The sequence below is a fragment of the Chlamydotis macqueenii genome, chromosome 1 (genome assembly GCF_036417535.1).
Source record: "Chlamydotis macqueenii isolate bChlMac1 chromosome 1, bChlMac1.mat, whole genome shotgun sequence".
NCBI classification, from domain to species: Eukaryota; Metazoa; Chordata; class Aves; order Otidiformes; family Otididae; genus Chlamydotis; species Chlamydotis macqueenii.
The window spans coordinates 206,353,321-206,381,031 of record NC_141556.1 but is presented as its reverse complement, the minus strand read 5'-3'; the positions used below and the strand labels follow the sequence as shown (position 1 = coordinate 206,381,031).

The 27,711-nt window shown below is 41.4% G+C and overlaps 1 protein-coding gene across 2 annotated transcripts in view; it reads right to left on the bottom strand.

Moving 5' to 3' along the window:
* The window catches only part of NOX4 (NADPH oxidase 4), a 103,965-nt gene extending 81,105 nt beyond the window's left edge, over positions 1–22,860 (bottom strand). Inside the window, exons 1-7 of one of the 2 annotated variants that reach the window (XM_086742833.1) lie at positions 22,777–22,860; positions 22,035–22,130; positions 11,343–11,453; positions 10,250–10,334; positions 9,492–9,589; positions 7,403–7,430; positions 4,989–5,061 (exon numbers count right to left, since the gene is read on the bottom strand). In XM_086742833.1, the coding sequence (XP_086598959.1) occupies positions 4,989–5,061; positions 7,403–7,430; positions 9,492–9,589; positions 10,250–10,334; positions 11,343–11,453; positions 22,035–22,130; positions 22,777–22,833 (548 nt within the window). In that variant the 5' untranslated portion in view covers positions 22,834–22,860. The remainder of the gene's footprint in view (positions 1–4,988; positions 5,062–7,402; positions 7,431–9,491; positions 9,590–10,249; positions 10,335–11,342; positions 11,454–22,034; positions 22,131–22,776) is intronic. The other variant, XM_086742841.1, reaches the window with a different exon arrangement.
* Between the last annotated feature and the right edge of the window lie 4,851 nt (positions 22,861–27,711).

Sequence of the window (27,711 nt, the reverse complement as noted above, 5' to 3'; positions counted from 1 at the left end):
CACGTAGTCATCTAGAATAGTCAAAGGTCAGTATCTGTTCCTACAGGCACACTGTACTTGCAAGCAATTAAGTGTTGAGAAGAACAGGTGACTGGCACAGAAATAAAAAGGTGAGAGATGAAGGACACAGAAGTACAGAGCCAGCTGAAGAGCTGTTCCTAAATTAGGAGACTTCACTGCTTTCATAGGTCCTCGTTAGCCTCTATCAGATCCTTACAGCTAAAATAGTTCTTCAGTCTCCAGGCTCAAAACTTAACCTCTTCACAGTGAGTGCCTCCTTGTGTTCTCCTTGCCCCAGTACAGGCCTGTGGTGTTTAATTTGTCACTACTGGTACAACATACAAATAGGTAGCATAGACAGCCGTAGAAGGGTTGGTGGGAAAGGTAAAAGAAACTTCTGAAGGTATGGAGTGGAAGGAGACACAGGAGGAAAGGGAACTAGAGCAAGGAGGCAACAAGAGGACAGGTAGGAGAACCTTCAGGGCAGGAGGCCATATACGGTGGGGCTCTAGGACTGATGGTCTTGGGAGAAACAAGAACATTACCACTGTGAGGATCAGGCGAGGTGAAGGGAAAAGAGGACTTCTTTTCATCAGTAATTTGTTAGGTAATGTAAAAAGAACCAAGACCAAAGAAAATACCCATCTGGAACTGTTTTCTGTTAAGCTTGTTTGTTTCTTCTTGAGTAAAATAGTCACCAAAAAACAAAAACAGCCAAATGGTTAAGAAAATACTCTACTTCACAGCACACAAACACATATCTCGCACTACACAGCATGGTAGGAGAGTCCCTTCCAAAACCAAAAAACCTACTCCCATCCATAAGCCAAAATAACTATTAAATAAAAGACAACCTTAACTCTGAGAACATAGCTTAAGATGCTACTCCTCCGACACAACTAACTTTTTTTCAGAATTTTTCCCCTCCTACGACTTTTTACATAAAGAGCTAACTATCCCTGCTTCAATACATCTCAAACGTATGCTGCATTTGTTTCTGTCCATACAGGACTTAGTTGTTTTCTTTCTCAATACAGAAAAAAAAAAAATGATATTCTGAGGGCCATCAAAATAAAACCCAAGCAAGGGAAGTTCTAAGGAACTCAACAACAGCAAGGGACTGAAACTCCCCCTTCATCCTGCCATCCTTCCCCCTTCAGCATCACACTCTTTCCTCCCTGAGGCTCCTCAAACCCTTTCTAATTACTCACACCCTGGTAGGCATTTCCATGCAGACACCCATCAGCATCTGTAAGGTGTTGTGGGAGTGAATCTCAGTAAGATTAAAGTAAAGGATGATGGTGTGAGGAGCACAAAGAGAAGGCATAAAGAGAACAACATTTACTCCCAGACCCAAAACAGGTCTTGGAGCTCTGGTTTAATTTGGTATCCTTCTACAATATCAAAAGCTGCACACACATTTTTGTTGGATCTTGAGCACTTTTTTTTCCCAAATGCACTCATTTTTCAAAATTTCACTGATAGGCAGTCAGTCCCAGCTTCTGACATGTTGTTTTCAACAGCTAATTATTACTACTGACTAAAATTGCTGTACACTTCTCTTAGTGTGTCTAAATGTCAGCTTCCAGCCAGTTGAGCCTTTTAGTCTTCTTCCAGTATTTGTGCAGATACTTCCACTTTAAAATCCTGGTTCCTCACATGTATCAAGTTGCCTTAAATGCAATCAAGTCCTCTCAACTTCACCTCCTTAACCTAAAAGGATGGAGATCCTTGAACCTCTTACCATTAAACGTATTTTCCAACATTTCAATAACAATATATTTCTTACTTGTGTCCTTCTTAAACTGTGTGTCCTACAGATACATACAGTATTCTAACACAGTCAATAATGTTCCTACTGCTACATATATATTTTTACAGTTCTTCAGAACATTTATTACTTTCTTTATTTTCTTCTTAGGGCTTAAAATAGACATTATTCACAGAATGAATGCATTTCTTCTGAACTCAAAGTCCTGAAAATCTGAGGTCAAGTTCAATATTTAATTTTAATTTTGGTTAGCCTACTTTAGAATTTTGCAGCTGAAGGCCTGCAAGAGTTAACATACTGAGAAATGTAAGGGGAGATTGCCATGCTTTAAAGGGACACAGTAACCAGTACAGTTTTGGAAAAATATTTTTAACCTTGTAACAGCTAGTTTTGAAAAGAAAGATACATGTGGTAGCTTACAAGATGAAACTGACGACTGGAATACTTGGTTACTAGAAAATGAAATTGAAAACTGGAATATTTCGTTACAAAAAGAGATGGCAGTGGAGCAGCTTATATTTTCATGTTCCTTTAAATATATGATTTCCAAAGTCACTAGTAATTGTGTTCAATGGAAATACTCTTGAATAACATTCATTTCAAAGCTACCAGAAATGTTAACATTTATTCACAGGATTTATTGTATGTTCTAATAACTCCACAATCCTTTCAAAAAAAAAGCCTACTGAACAAAAAAAAATGTTGGTCTAATACTCAGGTATGACACGGCAAAAATTTAGAAAATTTTTCAAACAATACTTACTTTCACCCTTTAAACCATTAGCACCTAATTCAATCCTCCTAATACTTATTCACATAATTCACTGAACAAGTAAAGGCATGAAAATAGCATGAAAATTATTTATAAGAAAAAAATTCCAGAAGAACACACAAAGGAAGAAATTATTAAACAGGTCAGTGTGCAAGAGGAGATTAGAGCCAAAATCCAAGCGAGTATAATAGTCTCTGAAATATGTTTTTGAAAGCCCAGTTTCTGACAGGCAGTGAACATTTACAAGTAATTTTCCTAAGACTATAGTGTGAGCTTAGTCATTACATGTCATGTGAGAATCCATCAGGAAAGAGATCGAAGAGGGACAGAAAGATGTACATGGAAGCTTGTTTCCTTCGGAAAACACACTAGAAAGACAAGCTTGAGCCACATGCCTGAGGGAGAAGCCAGGATAAAACTTCTACAGAAGAATTATCGCTAGAATAACAGAATATGTAGATTATCTCATAAGGACTTTGATTCTGCTGGCTAGATGGCAGAATGATGGGAAAGCTCTTGCACTTACAGTAACTGAAGAAGGAACCAGCAAGTATGTAACTTCAAAAGATGGAAATCTTTGTTGCATGAACCCCAAAATTATTATTTCCAATAATACGTTTGCAACTACATATATTTTCCTAAGTTTCACAATCATTAATAAATGCTGGGGTTTTTTTTTTTCTAATTTATCACGGCCTTGGAGAAAACAGAACTTTGTTCTGGCTCACTGCTGCAGAGTGAAGTAATAGTTTTATTTTTCCATCTGCCCAAAACTGGCTTTCTTTTTGCAAGTAGAGCCATCTGTGTGGACGATGTAATGTGTAGCCATGTCTGACATCTTGTGCAGCAGTCTTATCCTGCATTTCTGTAGCCCACAGTGCCTCACAAAGGTCCCAACCCTGGAAGTTATCTTTGTATACAAAAAAGTGCACAAGTATTTGCTGAACTAAGTTCTTGAATCAGCGCCTGACAACACTGCCACTCTGGAAAGACAGATTAGTTCAACAAAGTTCAAAACCACATATCTAGCTCACATCAGTGGAGGCCTACAAATGTTTGAAGATACGGAATTAAAATATCCTTCAGTGTTTGCTGAATTGAGATTATGTATTTACATAATCAGTCTTTGAAATCACCAGAGACTGCTAGAAACATCAAAGGTTTTGGGTTTTTTTTTTTATATGCTTCAATTGCAGAATTCAAGCCTTAAAAAGGCTCCAACATTGAGCTGGATCCTCCGAGGTACCAGTCACTCAAACGTACCTTAGTACGTGTTCAATAATGTTGGTGTAGAATGTGAACCCACTGGGGACCAAACCTTCAGAAATCCCAGCAGCTACTCTGAGCCAATACTGCACTGCTGTTTCAAAATTAAAATCAACATTAAGAAGAGTATATCTGACAACCAGAAGCAGAGCTGTAAAAAAGCAACATTCTGCTTAAATAGAATCATAGAATGGTTAGGGTTGGAAGGGACCTTCAAAGGTCATCTAGTCCAACCCCCCTGCAAGGAGCAGGGACATCCACGACTAGAGCAGGTTGCTCAGAGCCTCATCCAACCTGGCCTTGAACGTTTCCAGGGATGGGGAATCCACCACCTCTCTGGGCAACCTGTTCCAGTGCTCTACAACTCTCATTGTAAAAAATTTTTTTTCTAATATCCAATCTAAATCTACCTCCCTCTATTTTAAAACCATTACCCCTCGTCCTATCCCAACAGGCCCTACTGAACAGCCTCTCCCCATCTTTCTTGTAGGCCCCCTTGAGGTACTGGAAGACTGCTGTAAGGTCTCCTCGGAACCTCCTCTTCTCCAGGCTGAACAGCCCCAACTCTCTCAGCCTGTCCTCATACGAAAGGTGCTCCAGCCCTCTCATCATCTTCGTAGCCCTCCTCTGAACCTTCTCGAACTGGTCCATGTCCTTAGCATAACTCTGTTTCAGTTTGCTTCATTGTCAATTTTTTTTGTTGCTGGGTGGTTTTTTTTTTTTACAGTTTGTTGTTACAATTAACTGGTGAAAATAATTAATATAAAGATATCATCTTATCTTACTTCCAGTGGACTTAATTTATGCATTGGACAGAACTTTCTGAATGTTTAACTTACTGCCTCCCTGTACAAACAGGAAAAAATAACTATTCTTATTTTTAAAGGTCTAGATTTTTAACTGAGCACATTCCTCAACCAACATTTTTCTCTGAAGGTAATTTAATCAGGTCTTGTAATTTTTTGAACACAAAATTCACTGGGCTCACTTACCTGCAAGCTAGTTCAAAAAAAACCAACAAAACATAGCAAGAAAACTGGCATTTTTAACACTCATTTTTAACACTCATTTAAATACTTCTTACCCTGTATTATATTAACTTTTCATTCCCTCTAATCAGTATGAGAATATGATTACTCAAACAGCATTTTTCAGCATAATGATCAGATTATGTCTTACCTGATGGCATACGTGGAAGCTGTACACATCAGGAATAATACCAACACCATAATGACTCCAGTCAGACCTGGAACTGAAACAGACATAAGATAACTTACATTTGATCTCTGAGGAGGTATACTTGTCCTCTATGACCTTTTAAGAAAGTGAAAATTCTTAGACATACTAATCACGATTCAAACTCTTGCATGTATTTATCTCTTGAAGACAACTAAAGTATCAAACCAGATAAGAGAGTTGTTGTATAATTTCCCACTTTCTTAGAGAAAACTGTCTTTTTCCTTGGATTTCATCACTAACTTCCTATTAGTCTTTGCTCCTGGCATCATTTGCTCACAGCATTTGTCTCTAAGTAGGTAAACAAGAACAAATCCGGTCTCTTTGTTTATTTATAAGACTCACTATACAAGTTTCTACAGCTCTTTTTCATTCCAAACCCTAAACTCTGTTGAACAAGACAATTAAAAACCTGGTCAGGGACAGAATTTCAAGCAAATCAATTTCTATACAAGCTGTCACTACAATTGTTTGCCAACCCATTTCATCTTGGAATGAGAAAGAGTCTGAAATTACTCTCCATGGCACTATACCATGCTTGAAATTGTTGCCCACAGAGCAAGGTCCATGAGAGTGATCTACAGCCACTATTTGAGAAGGAAAGGTTAAAAACATTAAGGATTGGACTCAGCTGTTCAAATGCATACTCATATCAGAACTAGTCTGTCCCCAGCTCTTTGTTAAGTCAAAGGAAAGAAACAAGCATTCCTACAGCATGATTCATCTCATCGTAAAGCAGAATTTTGCCCGTAAAGCACAGTAAAGCATCAGTCTAAAGACAGATTAAAAAAGCCCCAATGAAAATTACCACTTTTTCTGAGCACTTTATCTTCAAAATTGTCATCTCAGGAATTAAAAATCTGAATTAAGAGCTAAGAACATAAAATCCATGAAGCATTACATCAAAACCTTTTACTTCTTGAAGAACAATATTTTTTAAGGATAGTCTTTGGTCACCCTGAAAGCCACATGTTTAGGTTTAAACAAAGTCAGTCGGGCCAACCACCAAGCACAAAGCTAAATAACTGCTGCTTTAGTGTCAGAATATAAGTATCTCAAACAGCTTTCATGGACATAATTGGCAAAACCACAGATTTTAATGGTCCAGGATCTTTTACAGGATCACATCCTAATGATAAGAGCAAGCTAATTTTTTAAATAATTGATTGTGATTTTAGACTCTTCAGTAATAAAGAGACAATTTCAAATCTAATGTTTTTCACACTATAAATCTCTCCAACTCCTTATTCCTTCTCTTCACTGTGTTAAAAAAAAAAACCAACTATCAGCCAATAAATACAGTTCTGAACCATTTGGGAAGAGCTCTAGAGAGCTCTCAAGGTGTCTTCAGAAGCCGGGACAGTATTTGGTGGGGCCTCTACACTGGTTCTACACCCAAAGTACTTCTCCTTCATCCAAGATGTTAAATATATCCTTTGCTGCTTGTTCTGATCCTCTTTCCCCATGTTTAACTCCCTTCTTTGCCAGTTACCCTCTTTTAAGCTTCCACCACTGATTCACTAATGACAGCAGTTACTCAACCTATTGCCAGCTAGCAGTTAACTTACACTTCAATTTCTATCATTTCACTTTCTCATTTCTTCTACTCTCAACTGATCTAAACCTTGCTAAGGGTTTTGGGAAAGCCCTTTCCCACAGATTGCTAATTCTAGTAAAGGTATTGGGATTTATAGGTCTAGAAACCCAGTTATTGCCGTCCAGACTGATTCCTTCGGACCTTGCCCTAAATGCTACCAAGCTGGGATTTCTTCATTTGGTCTAAATAAAGGTGAAATAGAGTTTCTCTCAGAAAGGATCTTTACTTGCTCATGAAGTGCTACAGCTTGGGCCTGTGCTTAGCCCTCCATTCTCTAACACTGCTCCCTTCTAAATTCCTGCACCAAAAACGTCTTTGCTTATCTATTCTTCACGAGGGCTGAAGTCTGATTCCCATGTAACAGTTTAGATCGCTCTGAAGTCAAACCAATCCTTAAATAAACCAGCTGAAGCAAGAAGATTGCTTTTTTTTTTGTTGTGTTTCTTCTTCTAGAAATTGGATCATTTAGGAATTTGGTTTTAATATTATGCAGAATCTCTGTTTGAAACTGATGATTTTCCACTGACTCATCTGTACAACAACAGCTCTGAAGATGCTGCTCATCCTACTACAGGGCTTACGTAACTTCTCCCTCCTGAGTATTGGATAAGCAAACCCAGGTTATATTAACACAAATAACACTACTCATCCTAGCTGAGATACGACAACGGAGCATGTGAACACAGGATCAAAATGTTTTGTCTGGAGAGTGATGATGAGAAGCAGAAAACCTTCTCATTCAGTTTTGCAACAAACTTACCAGTAGCAAAAAGCAGTTTCCTTGGGTCCTGAAAAACAGACAGGCAGAAAAAAAAAATAATCAGTGTATATGATTTTCTATCCATATGAATAATGTAATAATAATTAGTAGCTCATAAAGCTCATGTGATTGATGGCATAACCAATCCCTAAATCTGGATGCAGGAATGGATTTGGTACTCAGTAGCAGTTTACAGGGACTGCAGTTCAACATAAACTAAACCTCTAGCCTTTGCATTCTCCCAGTGAAGACAATTCTGATCTGTTATGAAAAATTGGGATCCAGGTAACTTTACAGATAATTACCTTTTGAAAGCTTAACTTTACTCAGCTATACCATACCTTTGGGAGGACAAGGGGGAGCGGAGGAGAGGGAGATTTTGAATTTAAACGAAAGACAAGCGGCGAGCATTTTACTGCCACCTCCATCACCAAGAGGTTTGCTGTGGACTCTAGTGAAGCAGGACCGAACACAAAGGAGCTGAAAATACAAGGCCAGACATTCCTGTGTCCTTCACCACATGTGAAAGGCAGAGGGGATAGGTCAATCTCACAGGAAACTGCCTCATTGCTCCTGAGTCCTGTGCCTCCTGAGGTTTTGTCTTTACTGTGGAGAAAAACTTCAAAAAAAAAAATTGCAGTAAATTGCAGTGAGAGGAGGTGAACAGTTTTTGCACAGGTCAGGAAAAATGAAGCATCCCTCTCCCTGATCTTGTCTGTAGCCAGACGTGTGCACTCATGTACAGAAGATGACAGTAACATCCAGACTGCCCACCAGTTAAAAAACAGGTTTAAGTGGAAAACAAGCACAAAGGTTCATGAGCTACTAGAGCACCTAAAATCCAGGAGTTTTTGATCCTAGAATTACTGAAAACATGTTATTATCTCCATTTGCTACTGCAAAATTCCTAAGGCTGTTCAGTACAGATTGCCATGCACACCCTGGTGAGTTCTTGCCTGAGGCAAGCTCCTGCTGATGTTCCTCATGAGGCAAAGTCTATTAGACCACTCCTAACACATGCAGACACAGTTCAATCCAGAACCTCCGCACAATAGTTGGTGTTGGCATGTCTGCCTGCCATAAAATAGCTGGGAGATGAGATCATTCACCCAGGGAGTAGAAGACCTTGGTTGCTGGTCCTCATGAGCCTGGGCTGAGTCAAGCTCTCCTTTTCCAGGAAAGGATGCAGCTGGGATAGGGTCATTCTAAATCTTTCCTAATGAAGCTGGTTGATAGAAAAGAAAAGCAGACTTGAGACTGGAACATAAACAAGAGAGAACTTGATTGCAGTCCTAAGAAGAAAGAATCCTAGACTCTGATCTTAGTCCTATCTGCAGACATCTCCCCAGCGCCAAATACACAAGCAAGCACCTGGAGGAGAGACTAGGACTGTGATAGGCCTTCAGGAGATCTGCACCACAGTCAGAGAAGTCATGCAAATAAACATTTCTACATAAGTAGAAATCAGTTTCCAGCACAGCTCCTGCAGATAACTAATTCCACTCTTAGCACATATATTTACAGTTCCCTCTGCAGCTTAAAAATGCAAAATCACTCTCAAATCTCTCTATCCTCAAATCCTCAGTACTTGTCACATAGCAGTATATTCTAAATTTTGCACAAGCAGAATGTATTTTCCCAAAACAGCAGTGTAAGTTTCTCAGTCAGGCCCACCCAAGGAACAGAGGGAAGCAGAAGCAGAACAGAATTAGACTATTTCAGTTGGAAGGGACCTTCAAGGATCATCGAGTCCAACTGCCTGACCAATTCAGGGCCGACCAAAGGTTAAAGCATGTTGTAGAGAAGCAGGAGAACAGGGTGTAAGGTGAAAGTACTTGATGACAGCGTTCTCCACCTCACAATCCAATCGGTCTGAATCCTGCTGACTCAAACAAAGTGCTTAAAACTTCCTTTGTCCAGAGAAAGAATAAAATCTACAGAAATCCACGTGACGGTGAGTTTTCAATGCACAAAATCAGCAGCACTGTATAGATCATAGAATGGATGACACAATGGAACTGGATATACAAATAATCACGTATTTAAAGTCCATACTTAAAAGGAAAATACAAAAGGACAGCCGGCTCACCTCACCGCGATAGTTCGCTGCATTTAGTGCCAGAAAGTCTTCGTTGTAGTTCTCAGAGAAGTTAAGAGTGTTCACCAGATGAGCAGCAACATGTAAAACTGAATTAAAAAAAACCAAAACAAAGCTGAGATCTGGAAACAAGAGGTAGATGTTCCCTTGAAGCAAAGAAAAGTGGCTACCCAGACACTAAGCTATAATCACATCACCTGCATGAGATGCATATCAGGGACTAAGGAATTCTTTTTCTAAAGTAAATCAGGTTACAGATATTCATGGCAGACAGCTGTAAGTATTTTAAGATTTTTTTTAACACTACAGCAATCATTTCCATACTGCAATGCTTCAGCTGGGAGATAACATTCAAAAGCGTCCCCTCAAGAATATTTCTTCTTCCCCAAATTGGGTATTTGTCTCCACTGCTCCCTCTTCTGCAGATAAGCCTGGAACACCCTGCTGCTTCACTCAGATTCCTTAGGTACGATGCAGGGGCACTTGTAATGGCAGATTTTGACCTGATCTCACACATCTGTCCTTTTAGAAACCAGAATTTTAAGGAAAGGCTTGGCATTAGAATGTTAGCCCATGTGTTTAAAGGGAAGATAAACCAAAACCCACACACATTCGAGAAAACATTCACAATTTCAGGCAGGGAAGCACAGAGCAAGACTACCCCCAAATGTACCACACAAGAAAAACCACAGGGTCGTGCTTCAATATGTTTCCCAAAGAAGCTGCTGCTCAGCACAGTAAGCTCTCACCTGAAAAGATGCATATTGTAACACCACACGTCACATGGAAAGTTTTACTTTTATCTAGCAGCCTTCTGGTTTTCCTGCTGGCAACCTAGTAAGAGAAGAATTCAAGCAATCTCTCTTCTAAAACAAAGTAAAGAAAAAAAAAATACTAACAGCAACTGAGGTGACATAATAGCAAATCCAGCTTTTACTAGGTTTAACACACTTGCAAGCACAGTACCTAAATCTAAAAACTACAGGATTACGTCAATGAGCCAATTTTGAGGTCTTAATGAAGAAATTACAGTTGGATCTGTATTACATAGATTTCAAGAGCACATAAAGCAATGTCCCTTCTGGCCTTAAAATTTAGGAATTCCAGCACTAATTGCTGTAGGCATCACTGACTCTTTAGTAAGCAGAAACAGAGGGAAAGGCGTATTTGCATACATTTGTGCATCTATAGACACCTAATCTTATGGGTGCTGTCACATGATGAAAAGAGCTCCTAAGTTCAAATGGCAACCATCTAGAAAACTCAGGTCTTCCTCAGAAGCTTTACTTACGTTTCTGTAAAAGCAACTGGCTAATCACAAACAAGCTAAACTATTGTTTACTGAGTACTGATACAGAAAACAAACCCTCTTAGCTTTGCTGAACTCTTTTTTTTGTCCCATGATAACAAATCTATCAGGTTGAGTATTTTATTTAAACTTCTGTCATCTCTAGTTGGACACTTCTGGCCATGCAAAGACAAAGTCGTTCTTGCTCTGTTGAATTGTACCAGGAAGCAGTAGAGAGGACACAGATGTTTTTTATATTACAGTTGGGAAAGAAAAAGACGTTGTCTGGTTACAGTTCCACAGCAACTCCCTGTCCTTAAAATGCATTGAAGAAACCTTCCTCACAGCAAGGCCAATCAAACCAGACATCGACAGCCAAGGCACTGTCTTCAAAGGAGTCATGAACCTAGGCTTAATGTCCGATACTTGCACCATGCAGGCACATGCTGTATAAGAAAGAGGGATATAACAGATTTTTTTCCTATTATTTTCAGACTAAACAGGGGCCAGGGCCCTCTTCTTCTCAACCACTGCATGCTGAGGACAGTACTCACCTTCTGAGATCCTCGCAGGAAGGCCAAGAGAACGCGGCACATCGGTAGAAGGACCAGGCAGCAGTTGAGATTGAGGACAGATGCTGAAGCTCTGCTAACACACAATCCTAGCTGAACAAACACAGCAAGAGTTAGATTATAGGGAGAAAATGGTTCTGGTGTATTCAGTATTCAACCTCATTTTCTTTGCTGTGGAACTGAACGGTTCCCATGCTCTCTTAACTCATCAGGATAGTGGAGTTTCATGATTTACATGTACTGGAAAAGAACACTGTATACACAGCACACTAACCTGTTCTTCGTGGGAAACAGCTCTCACCTTTGCATCAAAATATTCATTTTGTCATCAATAATGTCAGCAAACAACAACTTTCTACTGAAAGAACCAGTATCCTCATCTCTGCTTAAAGCCACATGGAACAAAGTGTATCTCAGACAACAAGAAATTACCTGAAAGCATCAACAGTCATAATTAAATAGGAAAAAGGGATAAATCCCATGAAGACATTAGACAGCCACTTAAATAAAGGGTAATGATTTTCTGGCAAACAACCCAGAAAAAAAAATGTAAAAAATATTGATTCAATTAAACTGAAATTATAATATTGTTTCAAGGGTCCTTATGGAATTGTCACCGATCTCCTCATCCATTCACACTATGCAGTGCCATATTTGGACCTAAAGAAAGTAGGGTTTCTTCATTTTAACTACTCAATAGCTGGGAACTGTAATGAAATCTAATTTCCCTAATGCTTTCACTGGTATATTTGGAACTTACGTAATTAGAACAAAAACACTTGTCAAATAAACGAACAAAGCATAGATTAATGTCATAACCCTGTATTTTTTAATCTTTAATCTGTATTCTTTCATTCATTTATGGGTTTTTAAATAGTTAGCAAAATGCCATTGTTCTCCTAGTTATTAGGTTGAATTACCATTTTACTGGCTTATATAAAAGATGCTTTTAGACTGCTAACAGATTTCTAGAAGGATATTTCTTACAATGTTCTCTAAACCTCAAGTTTTCTAACTCCTGAAGAAATCAATGAAAAACTATTATATTATAAGGTAACTAAATACTGCAGAGGTATGTGAATGATTTGAAAAGGTATAAATTATCTCATAAAAATTACAGAAGATTTATTACTTTTTCAAAATGAAACTCTATGTCAAAAAATTGTTATTTCTCAAGCAAAAGATTTCATCAGTGAAACATTTATTATATTGATATCTTTCTTACGAAGAAGAAGAAACAGAACTGGAGAGAAGCAAAGAGGTTTTATTTATTTGGAAATTTTTTTTACAAAAATTATTTTAAAACTTTGTAATTTCAAAATTTGTAATTGCTATTAGTTGTCTGCACTTATGTACATGTCACCAAAATGGATGATGGACATGGATCAGCTAGTAAAAATAAAATAAATAAAATAAAATAACTGGACTTCAGCATGTCTAGTAAGAACACAAGCATGATAGGATCTTCTCAGTACCACAAAATTGCCTCCTCTCACAGTAACATCCACGTACCTCACCTTCTCTGCAGTACCTCTGGGCACACAATCAGTAGGCAAACAACGAGGGTGGTGGAACACTGGCACAGGTTGCCCAGAGAGGTGGTGGATGCCCCAGCCCTGGAAACGTTCAAGGCCAGGTTGGATGGGGCTCTGAGCAACCTGATCTGGTAGGAGATGTCCCTGCTTCTTCCAAGGGGGTTGGACTAGATGGCCTTTAAAGGTCTCTTCCAACCCAAATCATTCCATGATTCTATGTTCAACCTACCTGAAGCATCAAGCTCTTCACCTAAATCCCATTTATCTTCTGGCTGCTTTAGGTTATTTAGCTACACCTGAGTGCTTGGAACCTCCTCACCAGACATTACCAGCTTCCACAGTACAAAGCAATTGTAAGAGCACTTCCTCTCAGAAGTTGCCCATGAGAAGTAGGAGCAAACAAGATGTGCTCTACCTTGTTTTCTGCAATGTAAATGCAGGACCCCCGCCAAATATCCCAGGAACAGATCTCACGAAAGTTACACTGAGAAGGATGCTTACATCACTTAGTTCTTTCCCACTGTCCAGACCTCCTCCACTACTTCTTCCAATGAACTGTTAGTCTTTTTTTTCCCTTACATAAAACCTCCCTTGCTTCTATTTCATCTGTTACTTCACGTTCTGTTCACATGCACAATGAGAGATTATTCTTGCTACTTTTCCCTCACACGTTGTGTTCTTCAGACTTTAAACCATCCTCTCCTCTCCCTTCTGGACTCTCCCAACTGGTCCAGAGCCCAAGTGCAATGACTACAACTGAGCACCAGCTATGACGGCCACAACTTCAGCAATGGAGCTGAGATTTTACTGAATGCTGATGTCACTTTCCACTTTAAAGTATGATAAAAAAAAATATATGTGAACAATCACAACAAATATTTCTTTATCCTTGCCCATAGTAGCTTAAAGTGACTTTAGAAAATCATAAATATTTTTGGACTATCATTAAAAATGACAAAACCCTTGAAATTATTGGACTTAATGGCAAGTAAAATGTCTCTATAATGTGTCATTTGCATACACAAGACTATTTTCATTTATTATTATTACTCTAAAGGGAAGCTAAAAATGAGCTACACACCTCATAAAAGCAATAACTTCAAAAACATGATCATTAAACACATATAAGCATTTCTACTAGAGCTTGCTGATGTGCTACCCGATTTAAGTTATTTGAACAAGTATGATTTGAAAAACACAAGAATTATGTAAAACTAATGTTATGCAAAACTCTGAAGTAAACTGAGCCATTTTTGTAGCTCTTATCTAACATGTAAAAGCTGAAAAAAGCTACAATACAATTAATAAGTAAAGCAATCTGAAAATTGTAATAATTTTATTATATGACCTGCACGATACATTGTTAGTTTCTCAAGAATTTACATTGTCTTCAAGTTGTCGTAGTTCAGCCCCGATTGGGACCAGACTACGCAGTCTCTCTCTCACTCCCCTCACCCTCTGAGAGAACAGGGAGAGAAAATATAAGGAAAAACGGCTCGAGGTTTGAGATAAGGACAGGGCAAAATAGACTCGACTTGGGGAAAACTATTCATTTATTACTAAAAACAGAAGGATAATGAGACAGAGAACAAGATAACCTCCCTCCACCCCTCCCTCTTCCCAAGCTTAACATTATCTCTACTACCTTCCCCTCCCGAGCAGCACAGGGGGGAAGAGGGAATGGGGGTTGCGGTCAGTTCATCACATGTTGTTTTACGCCACTGCTTCACAGTCGGGCGAAGAACTCCTCACATTCCTCCCCTGCTCTGTTGTGGGGTCCCACCCATACGCCACAGTCCATCGTGAAACTGCTGCAGTGTGGGTCATCTCTTCCATGGAGTGCAGTCTCTCCAGAACGGCTGCCCCAGTGGGCCCTCCACAGGCCACAGCCGCTTTCAGGCATCCACCTCCCCTGGTACGGGGTACTTCACGGGATCCAAGTGGATCTCTGCTCCTCCGTGGACCTCCACAGGCTGCAGGGGGACAACCTGCTCCACCATGGTCGTCACCACAGGCTGCAGGGGAATCTCTGCGGGGAGCCGCATTACTGCTCCCCCTCCTTCTGAACTGACCTTGGCGTCTGCAGCCGTTCCTCTCACAAGAAAAGTTCTTCACAGCAGGCTGGCAGACACCTCTCAGAATCTCTTCACATCATCCAGATCATCTCCTCTCCACTTCTTGCAGCCAGGCCAGACCGAGTCAGGCCCAGTCGGCCACCTGGCAAGAGCCCAGAGGGTGAGGCCTGCAAGGCCCATGAGGCCTCCGCCGCCCCCTCTGCGCCTCTGCCCCCGCTCAGCTTCTTCACAGTTCTCTTCTCTCTTTTTTTTTTGTTTTCCCCTTCTTAAATACGTTATCGCAGAGGCGTTATCACGGAACATTCTGCTACCAATTGGCTCGGCCTTGGCCAGCAGTGGGTCCGCCCTAGGCCCGGCCGAGTCCACTGAACAAAGGGGAGCAACTTCTAGCAGTTTCCTACAGAAGCTGCCATCTTAGGCCCCCCCCTCACTAAACAAAACCACAACACAAGTTTACACATAAACCAGGCAGGAGGTCAGTTATCCAGGCACAACTATTCCTCTTGCAAAACTTTGGCAAAACAGTCTAGTGTGGAATAGTCTAGAATAGAGTTAATTCTACACAGTATAGTATTAAATAAATGAAATAATCTATTGTAAGAAACAAGTAAAACGCCAAACAATTCAAAAAAATATGAATCAGCTATGATGAGTAGAAAAAACTACCCTACTAACCTTCCTTTGTTTTTTTCCATAACACTATTTAACAAATAGCAATATTCATTCGTAATGCAACTACTATGGAAGAATATCCTTACATTTACTCTAATTCAATGCTATCAGCATCTATACAAATTAAAAACAAACAAACAAAAAAAGAGAGCAGGAAAAGACTTCTTCAAATATGCAGTGCACTTCTAGGAAAGTGTGATTCAAGTATTTTCACCAATGGTTCATTTAAGGTTTTGTTCTGAAGAAATAAAGTTGGGCAATGTTTACTGCAACAAGCCCATGACCAGTTTGAAAACAATGAAAAATTGAAAGCAATACATTTAGCAATGCTTAGAATCACAATTCATGCAAGACCCAGAAGAATAACAGAGTACTAAGTTTGCTCTTAACATATATCCACAGGCTAAAAACATCTCCACAAAACTATTCTTTCCATACAGTTTCCAAGGGGTCTCTTTCTTGACTTCCTTTGCATTGCCTGAGTGGCACAGTAACAAATTAACATAGTGTATTGTTCAACTTTTAAACAATAGTAGAATAAAAAAAAAAAGATTTTTGCACCAAGGCAACTCATTTGTTCTAAGAGGGAAGACATATCCTTATTAACGAGATAAGAAATGAGAGAAACATCATCCTCTTTTTTTCCTAAGGTTATCATTATCTTAAGAAAAGAAAAGAAAAAAAAAAGGTGTTATTTCATGTTAGTAGCATGTGAAAGTGCTATAGGATCAAAAAGAGAGGAGAAAACATCCCCAAAATCTCTACTGGACACTCTCTTTCATCCACCTTTGCTGACACCAAATCCAAGCATTTGACAGTGTCCTTCTGTCCTCTGCCCACGCAGGACCACACATGTTGTTATCCCATTTCACAGAGGGGCAAAGAGGCATAGAAAAACTAAAGGATTCATCGAATTCACAGAGGAAATCTGTAGCAGAGATAGTAGTGAACTGGCCCCTCTACAAACTCAAATCCTAAAAATTAGGCCAGCTTTTTTCTCCAGACATCTATAAAGCCATCACCCTATTTTCGTTCACAGCAGCAGAAAAGGGCTCCAGAGATACAGCTGGAATGTAAGTTCTCTGTCGATCTCTGTCTGATGTATGGTCCCACAGGAATCGGGATTGACTCCTGGCTACACTCATAGAACGTGCAAAGTGGGACAGAGAAGCAAAGAGTCAGTTCTTGTTGGATGTTTTGTGTGCTGCTGGGGAGCTTCTCTGTAGTTAGGCAAATGGTGTCAGTACCAGGTTGAGGGCTGAAGTAATTTACTCTATATCACAGAATTCCCCAAAGTTCATCAGTTATAAACAGATGAACGTTACCTGCAACTGCTGTGCACAGAAACCTAATATTCAAGATATGGCTGAAAAACGCATTGGGGAGCAGAATATGGGAAGACTTGAACAAATATTGTCCTATCTCATCTGAAAAAAAAAATGGAAGAATACTGCAAATCCTTACATACCTAGAAGTGATAGTTTCTCTGATTCTCAAACCTTCGCTATCTGCAAGCAACAATCCTGAACAGCTCACAGTGCAGAAGAGACATCACACTTGACTCTCTCTCTGGAGGCCTTTCTTTGAACTTTTTCAACCTTCTACGGTCTAGGGCAACTTGAAATGTTGTGCGAAGACTCATAAGCCACATGCTGCTCTAGAGACACAGGTCACAGACCACCTCCTCCAGTCAGTACTGGAGCAGCTAAAAATATGTATTTTTGTAGGTGAGACAAACTGTGCTACATCATGCACCTCCCTTTGACCTGACTTCCTTTTTTTTTGTAGAGTACTCCTTGTTTGGAGTAACAGAGCACAGATAATCTAAGATGAAGGACACATCTGAATTGTACAGATATCAATTATTCCCTCTAGGCCTGCCAACTTTGGCTGGAGATCAAGCAAAAAAAAAAAAAAAAACCTGAAGCAGCTGAAAGGAAGTTGAAAGGAAGGAAAATTTTTTCTTTATTTTAAGACCTGCCACTGTTGGACTACCACAGGAAACTTGCTTTCATCAACCAAAGAAACATCTTGGCCATAATTCAGTTCTGTTCTACGCGGAGTTTTATGCCATTACCATCTCAGAAGGAGAAGCAACGACGACAATGGGACTATTTTTAACACAAGTCTACATGATACAGAAGTAAAAATTGCAGTTAATCATTTGAGATGTACCTTTACTAATTTACTATTTGCACCTTCACTACTGACAGTTTCACAAGAAGTTCTTCCATAAAACTTAATAATTTAGATGTCCCTTACAGGTTTATTGTCATTTGAGCTAAAAAAAAAGAAAATAAAGCAAACCGAAGAACTATATCATGCAAAACTTAAGATCTTCAGTGGCTCATAACTGAGAATAATCCCAGCAACAATGCTGAACTGTGGGCTGTCCAGGAAGGACAAAGGGTTAAAGGAAAAAACATTCTAGCAAACAAAAAATCCAGAATGAGGCAAAGAGAATGCAAGAAGAGATCTCTTTCCAAATTCAAGGGGACTACCAAGATAAAGTCTTGTGGATTAACATCCTCCGTCTTCACTAGGGAATTCTGCATGTTTATACGTGTATATACATATATTGCTTCCATAGCAACATAAATCCATTATTAAACATTTTTGCTACATGTAGCACCCCAAAGAGCAAATTCCAAATAGCTGGTTACAAGACAGTTAACTAACAAACACACACTGCATTAAGGAAAATAAAGGGTCAAGATACACAACGCTGCTCAACGCTTGGATGTGTGGGGGAAGCAGCCTGCAGTATGGTTGCACAAAGATCAATGAAAGTAGAATTTAGCCTCAATTAGCAAAATCTTTATCATTATGATAAACTAGCAAGGAGAGACATGCAAGTTACTGCAACATCAGGAACATATTCCAAGCAGTAAATAAAGATGACACAGATGTGATGCACGGTACTGTACAGCAAGGCAGCAACTGTACAGATAAAAAAGTGAGGCAGCACTTCTCATTTTCAGTTATTCAATCTTTTCCCAAAGAGACCCTTCTAAGAATGCATTTTCTTCACTTTGGTGTGAAACTCAAAAGCTTATCTCTTGTATTAACATCCATTTGACTACATTAAAGTTATCTGCGCAGGGACTAGAGAGGAAATAGGGAAAGAGAGACCCTTTATGCCATGACAAAATGAGCCCAAAGCTCTTTATACTCACGAGGAACAAGAAACAGGTATTTCACTTAACGCTGTTAAAAGCAAGATTTGAGTTCTATAATACGGCCAGTACTGAATTTAAAACTGAATTTCTTGGTCAGATGCAAGCCAACTTGTTGGAAAATAACTGAGCCAAGCTAACGTGAAGGGAGAAATCTTGAAGTCTGGAAGGAAATTAATCATCTGGACAACTTCCCTGACTGAAAACCTCCAACAATGGCAATGTTGGAGTCATGTCAGTAATCTACGAATCTTCCTTTCTGTACAATTCATGCATACTACATCCTGTAGTATCTACTATGAACATGGAGATGAGAATCTTCCTTTCCTGTTCATCAGTCTCGTATATGAAATCAGTGCCTGTCGTGTTCCCCGCAGACCTCTCTTCTGTAGGTGAAATAATGCCACAATTTTACATTTATTAAATTAGGAAAAAAATAGATTTTTTAATTTGACTTATGTTCCTGAACCAGCTGCAATAAATGTATTCATGTGGTAAGACTATGATCCAGAGTTACAAGCAATCGAGAATCCAAAGGGGCGGTTAATCAAGGTAGAAGTACTGGGAAGGGGTTTACATCCACTAGGTTCTTGTTAACTTACACCACAAGAATCACATAATCACAGAATTATCCTGGTTGGAAGCGATCTCATGATGGCTCTGTTCCAACCTCCTACTCCAAGCAGATTCAACATCAAATTCGGACCAAGTTTGGCCAAGGTTTTGTCCATTTAGTTGTTGAAAACCTCCAAGGGCAGAGATTCCACACTGAAGTTCATGGTCTTACCAACAGGACTTAAATTGAGCAAAGTGGTGACATCTGACATAACAACTTTACCCACTAAATTCTGTAGTGTAGAACAGGCCAATTAACCTTCTCCTAGCACATGTATTTTCTTTGCGCTGCCAGGACACCACTATGCTATCATTGCCCTTATACAGGTGCAGAATTAAGGATCAGAAAGATTGACATTGAAAGACTGAGTGAGAGTTAGGTAACCAAATATTTTTTAAGTCCTGTGCTAAGTATCAAGGTTGCAGAGAATGCAATCAACAAAGAATAAAACTGAGCCTCCTCCTTCTGTAGAAGGCTGAAGGAAAGTGAACCACTGCAGTGATCACTGAAGGAAAGATTAACCTCATTCTTTCTCCTTCTTCACATCAGAAAGAAAAGACACAGCATGAAAACGTGGCAGAACTGAATATATTCAGTCCAAGATTTCATTTCATATCACAATCTGATTTCCTACAGCAACTCTTCTTGTTCTCCATCCTGTTAGTTGGTAAACAATAAAATTACCTGTGGTAAATCTTTCAGTGCTGCAAGTGAAGAAGTTCTTGAGATTTTAGGCTAACATAGCATACAAAGAGAGAAGAAAAACTCCTTATCAGACCTCACTGAAAAATAAGAGAATTTCTTCAATTCAAAAAATGCCATTCCTTTTTGTCATTTTTTTGTTAACTGGCTGGAAAAAAAAGAACTGATATTCATGAAAGCAGCTGTAAAAAAAAAAGTTCATTTTGTTAAGACAAAAATAAAAAGCAACTGCTGAATTATAAATGAAGGATTTTCATCTAAATCTCAAAGTTTTCAAACATCAAGAAATGGCACACAGAGGCACTGCAAGCCACTCACCCATGTATGGAACAGAGAGGACACTGGTTACGGAGATGGGCCATGAGGCGGCCAGTGGCTACACTAAACAATGCAGAAAAAGCAGAGAAGTAAAAATCCCCGTGGAAGGTAACAGCAGCTGTAGTATGGATGTGCTTACTCTCTGTTTCCTGAAGAGACTAAAATTGGGTTCAGTTTTCCAACCTTTGCAAAACAATCTGTATGATTTACACACAGACACAAATATACTGAAGAGAATGGAGAAAGCTAACTTTGGTGTCTAAGGATAATACTTAGACAAACTGTTAAAAGTTAATTGCGAGAATGCTTTCAAAATTTTTAAACTCGTTTCAGACCTTTAACCAGAAGTATATTTCAGACTTAGCTCTTCACTCTTTTCCCAGTTTTAGAAAATCTCTAAACTCCTTTGCTACTTTTTCCCACAGTTGCAGACACAGTCAGACAAACGCATGGCCTCCTGGTTCTCATCTCCTGACCAAGACAAGGAATTTGTTGCTTGAATCATCTCACAGGTTCTGACCACATATTATATTACTCTGTATGTCTTTCATTTTGAAGTATAAGAAAAACAAAAAAAAAGACCAGACGATGAGCTAGGTCAAGGCAGATGAGTCTTCTCAATTGAAAGGAACTTTGCTGATTGATACCAGCTGACAATCTGGCCCAATATGTTAACCCAAGATCATTGGCTTTATGAACAACCCACTTTTGCTGCCTGGAACAAACACATTTTTCAAATGGATGCACCATGCTGCAAAGCCATTAGAGATTGGGGTAAAATTAAACACATTTTCATGCTTTTTCTGTCACAAAAGTCAACATCATGAAGGATTTAAGTATTTACATTCTCATTATTAGGGAAGACTTAGATCAGACATAAAGAAGAAATTCTTTACTGTGAGGGTGGTGAGGCACTGGAACAGGTTGCCCAGAGAAGCTGTGGATGTCCCATCCCTGGAAGTGTTCACGGCCAGGTTGGATGGGGCTTTGGGTGACCTGGTCTGGTAGAAGGTGTCCCTGCCCAGGGCAGGAGGGTTGGAACTGGATGATCTTTAAGGTCCTTTCCAACTCAAACCATTCTATGGTTCTATGAATATAGATTACAGTGATTTAGACAGAACACAGGGACTATGAGGATGACAAATAGTGAAAAGAACTAAGATGTATCAAAGAATTCCTTCGGCAAATATGTATCACAATAACTGGATTAGAAAGGATTTGCCAGCAGGAGTCCATGAGCTCGGCTAACGTTCTGATGACAAAAAGTTGAGCTTCCGTCGCCTGTTGAGCATGTTTGTGTTCCCGTGAGCCTATCCGCAGCCAGGAACACAGGGAGGGAGGAAAGGAGGGGAGGGATAGCTGTCTCACACTTGACCGGCTCTTTTTCTTCTCAACACTGTTCACTTTCTACTCCTAAACAACTGTCAACAGTATCTCAGTAGTGTCCTGTTTGATCCTTCCCCACTTTGCAGCGTTAACAGGTAGTTTGTGTCATCCCCGACCAGCAAAAGCATTCTGTCCCTTTCCCATCTCCCAGCATCCCAGTTTCCAGGGCAAAAAGTAATGTCCGGGTCACTCACCCCTAACATCTGATGTAAATAATAATACTGCAGCCCTTGATAGTAGAGCAGGAAGGTTTTCCAGAAGAGCCATACATTGAGGGCAAGCCAGAAAAACTAAAATGAAACAGAAACAAGAGATTGTAAGTGGAAGCTACATGTGCAAAACTTTTCACTGTTAATTTCATTCATTAAAACTCATAGGCATGTAGTTTCATAAACATGTGGAATGGGAAAACAAACTGCCAGCATTTAGCATAAAATATTTTAAAATATTAAAAGGAGCAGCCTCTATGTGAGAAATTTTCACTTTCAATTAACTTCACAGAACTTTACCTTTGTGACTTACAACTGAGAGCTGGCGAAACTCTCCGCATACAAACCGCCACTGCGAACCTTTACTTTGATATCGCAGCTGAGACCCACAGAATAAAAACTCGCAACAAAGAGACCGAGGCAGGGCGAACTTGACACCCAAGGGGACGCCTCTTCTCCCCCAGACTTCCCGAAAGGGCTCTAACAAAGAGCCCACGCACGCCCGCAGCCTGCCCCAGCCCCAGCCGGCGCTGTCCCCGGCCCACGGGACACGCGTGTACCTCTGCCACCCGCCCGCCGGCACGGGGCCGGTCCCAGCCACCCCCGCACCCTACATCCCCGCACCCCTGGCCTGTCCCCGACCCTTCCACCGTCCCAGGGGCCCAGCCTGCAAAAAAAACGGTCCCGGGACCCCCTCCCCCCACCCCCCCTCGCGACAGCCCCCTACCAGAAAGAGGTGTTTGCTGCCTTCGTTGCCCAGCCAGCTCCTCCAGGACAGAGCCATGATGCCCGTGGGGCAGAACCTGGGGGGGCGGCGGGCTACCGAGTCCTCCTTTTCAGCTGGGCCGAGCCGGTCCTCCCCTCTCCCCACCCCTCACCCCCCGCCCTGTCTTCCGGCCGCCGGGACGTTGGGCTCCAGCCCCGCCGCCCCGGGCTCCAAACCCACTCCTCCTTCCCCTCTCCCGCCCGGCTGCACCGAGTGTACCGGTCGGTGCCCCTTTGTCTGCCGGCGGCCGCCCCGTCAGCACCGGGGTGGGGGGGCTCAGCCTCCCCCCAAGGGGCCGTGGGTCGCCAGCGCCTGTGCCGCCTGCATCCCCCCCACCCCAGCCTTGGAAAGCGTGTTTTCCCACGGGAGGAACCCGTCCGTGGGGTTCCCCCCTGCCCCAGCCCCCCACCGCTGAAACGTGATACAAAAAGCAGGAGGGAGCGGGGGGAGCAGCCGTGCATGCAAGTGTACCGCAATTCGGGGGAAAACAAAGGGGCTGCCTAAAACACTGCTGTTGGGCTGTACTGAGGTCCTGGACAGCCGGGACGGGGCAGGTTGCACCATCACGAGTGTGATCCTGCTCCATCAGGTGTCCTTCGGGACATGGACCATGGACTGGTTTGGGTTGGAAGGGACCTTCAAAGGCCATCCAGTCCAACCCCCCTGCAAGAAGCAGGGACATTTCCAACCAGATCAGGTTGCTCAGAGCCCCATCCAGCCTGACCTTGAATGTTTCCAGGGATGGGGCATCCACCACCTCTCTGGGTGACCTGTTCCAGTGTTCCACCACCCTCAGTGTAAAAAATTTCTTCCTCAGAAGAGGTAGGCTCCTGTGCCCAGCACAAAGCAAGCAGGTGTGCAAGCCCGAGGGGTGTGTAACCGTACCCCCACCAGGAGAAAAGGGTGCTACAGGCACCGTCACACCCACAGTGTCCCCAGTTCTGATTGTTACACTTTGCAACCTGTCTGCTTTTTGTGGCGATCTCATGTCTGGTTTGAGATTGGGTTGTGGTTTGGTTGTTTTTTTTTTTTTGGAGGGGGAGTTGCATGAGATCCTAAGTTTTGTATTAATAAAAGCTTTAAAAAAACCCTTGTTGCTAGCAGCTTTTAAATACAACACCCTCAAGGGTGAGCTTCCACTCTCAACCAGGCACTGCGGTGCAGACGGCGGCTCTGTGAGACAGCAGCAGCAATGACAGTGGGCAGCAGAGCAAGGCCGTTTGTCCAGGAGATGCCAAGTCCAAGGAGCAGTGCCGAGAAGTCTCACCCAGTCCAGCCTGCGCTGGCTGTCTTTCTCTTACAACTCAGAAAGTTCCCTTTTTTATGTGTGTTCCTCACCAGCCACACAGGGTCTGGAGAAAACTGGGAGGAAGCTAAGTACCATCTTTCTCCAGTTGCATATAAAGATGGAGGGAGTGTCTGACCCGTATGTAGCCCTAAGCATAAAGAGCACGAGCAGGGCATGGATCCTGTGAAACTCAGTTGGGGTATTTTGGCTGCAGCAGAAGCCCCATCTCAGAAAGCAGTGGGATTTCTGCGGCTGTCTGAGGTGCCAGATGAAGTTTTGGAACAGCAGGGCAGAGGATTACAGCTATTTTATATCATCAAATGACACTAAAAGAACTAGTGAAAGACAAAATACATTTTTTGAGTTTAAAACTCAACAGAACCATAGTTTGATGCCAAAGCAGTTCTAACAGCAGAAGAAACAGTATAGTTTATTTATCTTGTTTGCTATTTCCATTCACTTCCTCATTTCTATTGGAATGTAAAGAGAAATGGAAGCTGCTTACAGAGAACTGGATGATGAAACTACTTTAGACAAGCATGTCAAAGCTGGAATGACAGAAAATAAAACTTGTAGGATATGTCAGACCTAATAACATGGGGCCTTGGCCAAAGCTGAAGCTGCAGCAAGCACAAACAAAACCAAAATAATTTGCCTGTGCCATATGCTGTACTTCAAAATACCCTTAGAAATGTCTCTGAAAAATCAGCTTATGCAGGATTTGGCTGCCCACTCACATGAAGTCGATGACTCATGAGCCAGCAGACTGCTTCACTGCCCACTTACCAAGTGCTGTAACGCACGTGGAGTACATGACTCATGCTCCGGGCGACATTGCATCCTACATCATATCTAGGTACACAGTGAGGAGTGTATTTTTGTGGAAAACGTCCCCTTCTTCTTTCTCCCTGGAAACAACCAAGGGTTTTGAATCAGTATCCCAAGAGGCTTGCAGAGACCAGCACCACACTAACTTAACTGTCTTCTTTCTCCATAGAAGAGGGTGAGTTTGCCAAGTGGATAAATCAGGCCTTCCCAGGGATGTCTGGAAGTTTTCTGTCTTCTTTTTCTGTTTCAAACCATCCCAAAAGTATATGAGTATGTGTTTTCATCTTCTTGGTAAAAGCAGTCAGAAATGGCCATAGACGCTACTTATAACCTGAATAATTAGAAAAGTTATAACATGACTCTTAAACACCATTTGAGCACCAGCTCTTCTCGCTTCGTGAACATCCATCCTCCATCTATGATGATCTTTGTGCTTTGTCCTACCAGCTGGAAGAGCACTGTCAAGGCAGGCAGTCCCTCTCACCAACTGAGCGCATACTCTGAAAAGGTTGCTTCTACCACATCAGCAAACTCACCCTGACTGCACACTCACCTTCCAAGTCTACTTCACATCAACATCCGCTGCACTCAAATCTACTCTCCCAGAGCTTACGCAGGTACTTCACAACACTTTGTTGAGTGTTGTAGTTAATATGATGGACATGGCTTAAAAGATTTACATCCAGCTCTGGAGCCCCCAACATAAGAAGGACATGGATGTGTTGGAGCGAGTCCAGAGGAGGCCACGAAGACGATCAGAGGGCTGGAGCACCTCTCCTATGAGGACAGGCTGAGAGAGTTGGGGCTGTTCAGCCTGGAGAAGAGGAGGCTCCAGGGAGACCTTATAGTCTTCCAGTACCTAAAGGGGACTTATAGAAAAGATGAGAAACTCTTTAGCAGGGCCTGTTGTGATAGGATGAGGAGTAATGGTTTTAAAATAGAAGGAAGCAGATTCAGACTTGATATAAGAAAGAATTTTTTTTTTTTTACGCTGAGGGTGGTGGAATAGTGAAACAGGTTGCCCAGAGAGGTCGTGGATGCCCCATCCCTGAAAACATTCAAGGCCAGGTTGGGCGGGGCTCTGAGCAACCTGATCTGGTTGGAGATGTCTCTGCTCCTTGCAGGGAGTTGGACTAGATGACCTTTAAAGGTCCCTTCCAACCCAAACTATTCTATGATTCTATGATTTCTGGTGCTGAAATTTTGCTTATGTACCTGAGAGTGATCCAAGTTAAATCCCCTAAACTCTTAGGTGTCTCCATCTCTCAGCACATCGTGATCATCCTGCAAGTTCCCGCAGTGACTGCAGGTGTTGTGAGCACAACACTGTGTCCTTCCAGTCTGGGAATCGATCTGTGCACCTCATCTTTGGCTCTGTGGCAATCTAGATTTAGGTAGACGGGCCGTTAATTTCTGCCTGGATCCCTAAGGGGGTTGATCCAGTATGCCTTCTCAGAGTATTTGCCCTTGACACTGAGGTCGTGGGAGGAGAAGGAAATGTTGGCACTGATTTCATTCCAGAGAATGGGAAAAGTGCGGTTGCTGCATAATAGCTGGGTGATTAGAGCACTTGCCCAATAGTGGGAGAGTGGGACCTTTCTCGAAGAACTGAAGCCATTGCATTCACATCTCAGGAAAGTTTCCTAACCACTGCCTTTCAGCAGGGTCAAAGAAGGAAACAGTCTCCAAGTGAGCCACTGTGCCGCCAGTAATGCAAGAGAGAGAGGTCAAAGAAAATCAGAAAGGGATGCTGGGCAAGCGGTAACAGCACTTATCTAAGGAAGGAAGGAAGAGGATCATCTAGGAAAAGGAGATTTGGGATGCTAGTTCATTTTTTTGTTTCCATTGGAAGAAAAAATGCAGAACAAATTTCGAAATTGAAAATGTTCAGGAGAAAATGGCAATCACAGGAGAACCTAGAAACCGAAAGGTTTCCCTGCAAATAAACTTGTGTTTCTTAGAAACTTTCTTATAAAACTTAAGCTACACAATGTTTGCCTTTATCACTTTTTCTATAGCTCTACTGTGTAGTCACAACAGAAGGGTAAAATAGCAATCAAAGTGTATGTCGCTCCTGAGATCTGTGCCATGTGAGTAATATCCTGTGCGATGGCATATGGCTTTTATGGTATTACATGTTATGTCATTTTTTTCCTTTTTTGAAACTGGATCTTTACATTTGCTGCATACCACAAGATCAGTTTGCATTCTTGTACGCACCCTGATGGACTCAGAGGCCTCCCTGGGGTGAAATACTTCTTCAGATTTGGGCAACAGCCAAGTTTATTAATTTCAGTGAAGGTGCAGTGATTCAGGATAGTGCATTATTTACTGCTGCCGTAGCGTCTAGGAGGAGTAGGCATGGCCCAGGCCCACACTTTACCTTACCAGAAAAGTAAAATTAAAAGTAAAATTTCTGTCCAAAGGCTTCAAATTAAAAGTCATGCGATGACAGACAGCAAAATGAGCAGCAAGGCACGGGTGCACTGGTAGCATCAGCAGCCTGTGTTTTGATTCCATTGAAACTCTTCCCTAAACCAAGCCATTCAGCCACTGTTCAGCTCCATGCTACGAGTTGAGGAAGATGACAGGAGGTCCTACAGTATTTCGTCCTCAAATAACCTCCTACACATTCCTGATTCAAACAAGAACGACAGCATGATAACTCCAACACACGGCAACATCGTTCATCACGAAAGAATGCAACACACAGCACATGGGGAAAATGTGTATAATAAATACAGCTGGAGTGCATTCCCTGACAATTTGAGAGAAATGTC